The 4,802-nt window shown below is 44.7% G+C and overlaps 1 protein-coding gene across 1 annotated transcript; it reads left to right on the plus strand.

The window, feature by feature from the left end:
• The first annotated feature begins 2,514 nt into the window (after positions 1-2,514).
• LOC138897541 (uncharacterized) lies at positions 2,515-2,980 on the plus strand. Its single transcript, XM_070183520.1, has 2 exons — positions 2,515-2,656; positions 2,739-2,980. Exons 1-2 carry the CDS (start codon positions 2,515-2,517, stop codon positions 2,978-2,980), a joined length of 384 nt encoding a protein of 127 aa, XP_070039621.1.
• Positions 2,981-4,802: the final 1,822 nt, after the last annotated feature.

Genomic DNA, 4,802 nt, shown 5'->3' on the forward strand with positions numbered 1-4,802 from the left:
GACATTTATTTTACTTATTATATTGAGATAGTTGAGTCAGTATCAGCAGGTAAGTATAACTCCAGATCATCTTTGACTCCCAGTTACTTTCAGTTATTATATTATCAGTTCAGTTGGAGCTTTCAGTTAGTTTATCGCCTTGTATACTCGGTACATTATTTTGTACTAGCGTCCCTTTTTCTGGGGATGCTGCAATTCATGCGTGCAGGTTCAGACAGACAGATGGGTAGACCTCCTCAGTAGGTGATACCCGAGTTCAGCTTTAGCGGTAAGCTCCACGTCCTTCAGAGTTGTCAGGTCTAGACGTTTTATGTACATCTTATGTATATATGTATATAGGTTATGGGTAGGTTGGGGCCCTGTTCTGATCATAGTATATCCATCAGTAGAGGCTTGTAGACATAACCTGTCAGTTAGTACAGTATGTTGGGATTGTTAGGCCTTGTATGTATATTTTGTTGGTCTGTCAGTTGTAGTAGTTATGACGGCCTTGCCGGCCCTGCTTTATATTGATGTTTAGTCCGCGTTGGTTTCCATTCTATTTTACATTTTGCTTCTCAAATTGTCTTGCAATATGGCCCATGGCCAAAGTATGACATTATATGTTCAGAGCCCCTTTGTCGCAGGTTGGTACCTAAGGATAGATGAGGCACCGGGTGCCGGTCTCGCCCCCAGGCTCGGGGCATGACAAACTTGGTATTAGAGCCAGGTTCTATCCTAGGGAGTTTAAAGTTGTGTCTAGTAGGGTCTTGTTTATAGATGTGTGGTGCACCACATTATATAAGCTAGGGACTACAGGGCATTTAGGAGTTGGTTACACTTCCTTCAAATCTAAATTGTGCTATAGAACTAAGTTATAGGAAATTTGAGTTAAACTTACGTGTTGGCATTTGCATGCATAAATGACGGTGACTAGGAAGACTACGGCTAGTCAGAGGAGAGATACAACAGTAGGTGAGGGGACCAGCAGCGTGCCCCCAGTATATGGGGCCCAATCAGAGGCCCAGGGGGAGACCCCTACCCAGCCATTACCGGCTCCTCCACCACCTGAGGAGATTCCTATAGAGACCGCACATCCATTTCTCCCTCCGCTTCCATCAGATCAGGACTTGAGGAGTGAGTTGCATTTGTTGACACAGTTGGTAGCTACCTTGCAACATGCTAGGGCACCCGCTAGTGTAGGATCTTCTGAGGGGTCTGGGAGTTCAAGGGTTCGAGAGTTTATTGCTTTGAGTCCCCCAAAGTTCACGGGGACAGATCAGAGGGAGGACCCGCAGGATTTCATAGATCAGCTTCACAGGATCTTTCGGGTTATGCATGCCACGGGGAAAGAGGCAGTTGAGCTAGCAGTTTTTTGACTCCGAGATATAGCCATCATTTGGTATGAGGGATGGGAGAGGTCCAGGGGATGTGATGCACCTCCAGCTATTTGGGAGAATTTTTCGGATGCTTTCCTTGACAAGTACTTACCGCGGGAGATCTGACAGGCTCGAGTTGATCAGTTTCTAGCCCTCAAGCAGGGCATTATGAGTGTTCGAGAGTATAGTCTTCGTTTTGATTCATTGGCCCGATATGCACCATCCATAGTTGCTACTATGTGGGACAGGATCCACAGGTTTATAGCAAGGTTGGCCCAGAGTTGACCAAGTCATGTGCCACCGATGCACTGTAGGATAGTATGGATATATCTCAGATTCAGGCATTCACCCAGAATATAGAAAGGGGTAGGCGTCGACAGTAGGGTACGGAGAGGACTGAGTCAGGCCAGCATAAGAGGATGACATTTGCCAGGTCTCAGGAGCAGTCTCAAGGTAGTTATAGGCCCCAATACTTCGGACGACCGCCTAGGCCTCCGCCACCTCAGTTACAAGGTTATAGGTATGATAGTTATACTTATTCAGGACCAGGTGAGAGTTCACGGGCATCGGGTTTGCAGCGACAGCGAGGTTCAGGGCTGACATGGTCATTTCTGCCGCGGTGTGACATCTGTGGTGGAGGACACTTGGGCCAATGTCGAGCTAGTTCTGATGCTTGTTATACATGTGGACGTCCGGGGCATATGATGCGAGATTGCCCAAATAGAGATTCTGAGGGTATGGCACAACCAGCAAATTCAACAACAGGATCATCTATGTTTGTGCATCCTTCAGGGCGCGAGTCTCAGTCTTTGGCAGGTAGAGGTCGAGGCAGAGGTAAAGGTTCCAGTTTAGGTGGTAACCAGAATCGTAGTTATGCTTTAGCGGGTCGACATGACCAGGAGTCTTCACCATACGTTGTGACAGGTATGTTGACAATTTTCTCTCACGATGCTTATGCCTTGATAGACCCAAGATCTACTTTATCGTATATTACCACATTTGTCGTGGGGAAATTTGGTATAGTTCCTGAAATACTAAGTTATCCTTTTGCGGTATCTACACCGGTCGGAGAATCGATTATTGCTAGATTGGTTTACCGAGGTTGTAAGGTTACAGTTTGTGGTCGTCGACCTCAGCCGATCTAGTTGAGCTAGAGATGTTGGATTTTGATGCTATCATAGGCATGGACTGGTTGGCAGCTTGCTATGCCACAGTTGATTGTCCAGCAAAGACAGCCAGATTTCATTTTTCGGGTGAGCCAGTCCTTGAATGGATAGGTAATACAGCGACACCAAAAGGTAGGGTTTTTTTTCTATCTGAAGGCGAGGAAAATGATCGCAAAATGGTGCATTTATCATATTGTGCGAGTTAGAGATGTAGATGCTGAGATACCTACACTTCAGTCTATTCCAGTAGTAATAGAGTACGTGGATGTATTTCCAGATGAACATCCAGGTGTTCTTCCAGAGCGAGAGATTGAGTTTGGCATCGATTTGCTTCCAGGAACGCAACTAATATCCATCCCTTCATATAGAATGGCACCTGCCGAATTGAAGGAGTTGAAGGAGCAGTTAAAGGATTTGCTGGAGAAAGTTTTTATCAGGCCTAGTACCTCACCTTGAGGTGCACCGATAGTGTTCGTACAGAAGAAAGACGGCTCGCTGAGGATGTGTATCGATTATAGGTAGCTGAACAAGGTAACTATTAAGAATAGATATCCACTTCCAAGGATAGATGACTTGTTTGATCAGTTGCAGGGAGCTAGATGCTTTTCAAAGATAGATTTGAGGTTGGAGTACCACCAGGTCAGTGTTCAGGAGAAAGATATTCCCAATACAGCATTCAGGACCCGATATGGCCACTTTGAGTTCCTTGTCATATCCTTCGGGTTGACGAATGCGCCTGCCGTATTTATGGACTTGATGAATAACCTATTCCGGCCATTTATAGATCTGTTCGTGATAGTATTTATTGATGATATTCTAGTTTATGCATGTTCAGAGGATGAGCATGTGGACCACCTGCAAGCGGTTCTCCAAACCCTCCATGATAGTAAATTATATGCTAAGTTTCCTAAATGTGAGTTCTGGTTGAAGTCTGTAGCATTCTTGGGGCACATTGTATCCGATGGAGGTATAAAGGTAGACAATCAGAAGATTGAGGCTGCGAAATCCTGGCCGACCTACCACTCTGACCGAGGTTCTAGCTTTCTAGGCTTAGCAGGATACTACCGGAGGTTCGTAGAGGGTTTTTCTTTCCTTTTTGGCACCATTGACAAAGTTGACGCATAAAGCAACTAAGTTTCAGTGGATAGAGGCTTGTGACCAGAGTTTCTAAGAGCTTAAGAACAGGTTGACCTCAGCGCCAGTTCAAGCACTTCCAAAGGGTCTAGATGGTTATGCCATGTATTGTGATGCCTCAGGTGTCGGATTAGGATGTGTCCTGATGTAACATGGGAAAGTAATTGCGTATGCTTCAAGTCAGTTAAAGAAGCACGAGCAGAATTATCCAACCCACGACCTCGAATTAGCTGCAGTTGTCCATGTACTTAAGATATGGTAGCATTATTTATATGGTATTCATTTTGATGTATTTACAAATAATAAAAGCCTACAATATATCTTCAAGCAGAAAGAATTGAATTTGAGACAGATGAGATGGCTTGAATTATTGAAAGATTACGATGTTAACATTCTCTACCATCCAGGAAAAGCTAATGTTGTAGCAGACGCCTTAAGTCGCCGATCTATGGGTAGCTTAGCACATCTAGAGGCCGAAAAAAGAAAATTAACTAGAGAGATTCATCAATTGGCTTGATTGGGGATTAGGTTAGTAGACTCTACCGATAGTGGAGTTGTACTCCAAAATACTACAAAATCATCTCTCACAGCTGAAGTAAAGGAGAGGCAGTACGAGGATCCAGAGTTGGTCGAGTTGAGAGAGCGAGTTTCGCAACAGAAGAAGCCATTTTTAGAGATCAAGGGAGATGGAGTTCTCAGATATAGGGGTCGTCTGTGTGTTCCAGATGTAGCAGGGCTACGAGACAGGATTATGTCAGAGGCACATTATTTGTGGTACTCCATTCATCCTGGGTCGACGAAGATGTACCATGACATTAAGGATGTGTACTGGTGGATTGTTATGAAGAAGAACATTGCTGAGTTTGTCTCTCAGTGTCCTAGTTGCTAGCAGGTGAAGGTAGAGCACCAGAAGCCCAGAGGGCTAATTCAGACTATAGAGATCCCGACATGGAAATGGGAGGCGATAAACATGGACTTTATCACGGGTTTACCTCGTTCTCATCGTAAGCTCGATTCCATATGGGTGATAGTCGATAGGCTCATTAAAATAGCTCATTTCCTACCGGTCAGATCTACATATACAGCAGAAGATTATGCAAAGCTATATATCAAGGAGATAGTGTGTCTACACGGAGTACCAGTA

The sequence above is a fragment of the Nicotiana tomentosiformis genome, chromosome 8, assembly GCF_000390325.3.
Source record: "Nicotiana tomentosiformis chromosome 8, ASM39032v3, whole genome shotgun sequence".
Taxonomy (NCBI): domain Eukaryota; kingdom Viridiplantae; phylum Streptophyta; class Magnoliopsida; order Solanales; family Solanaceae; genus Nicotiana; species Nicotiana tomentosiformis.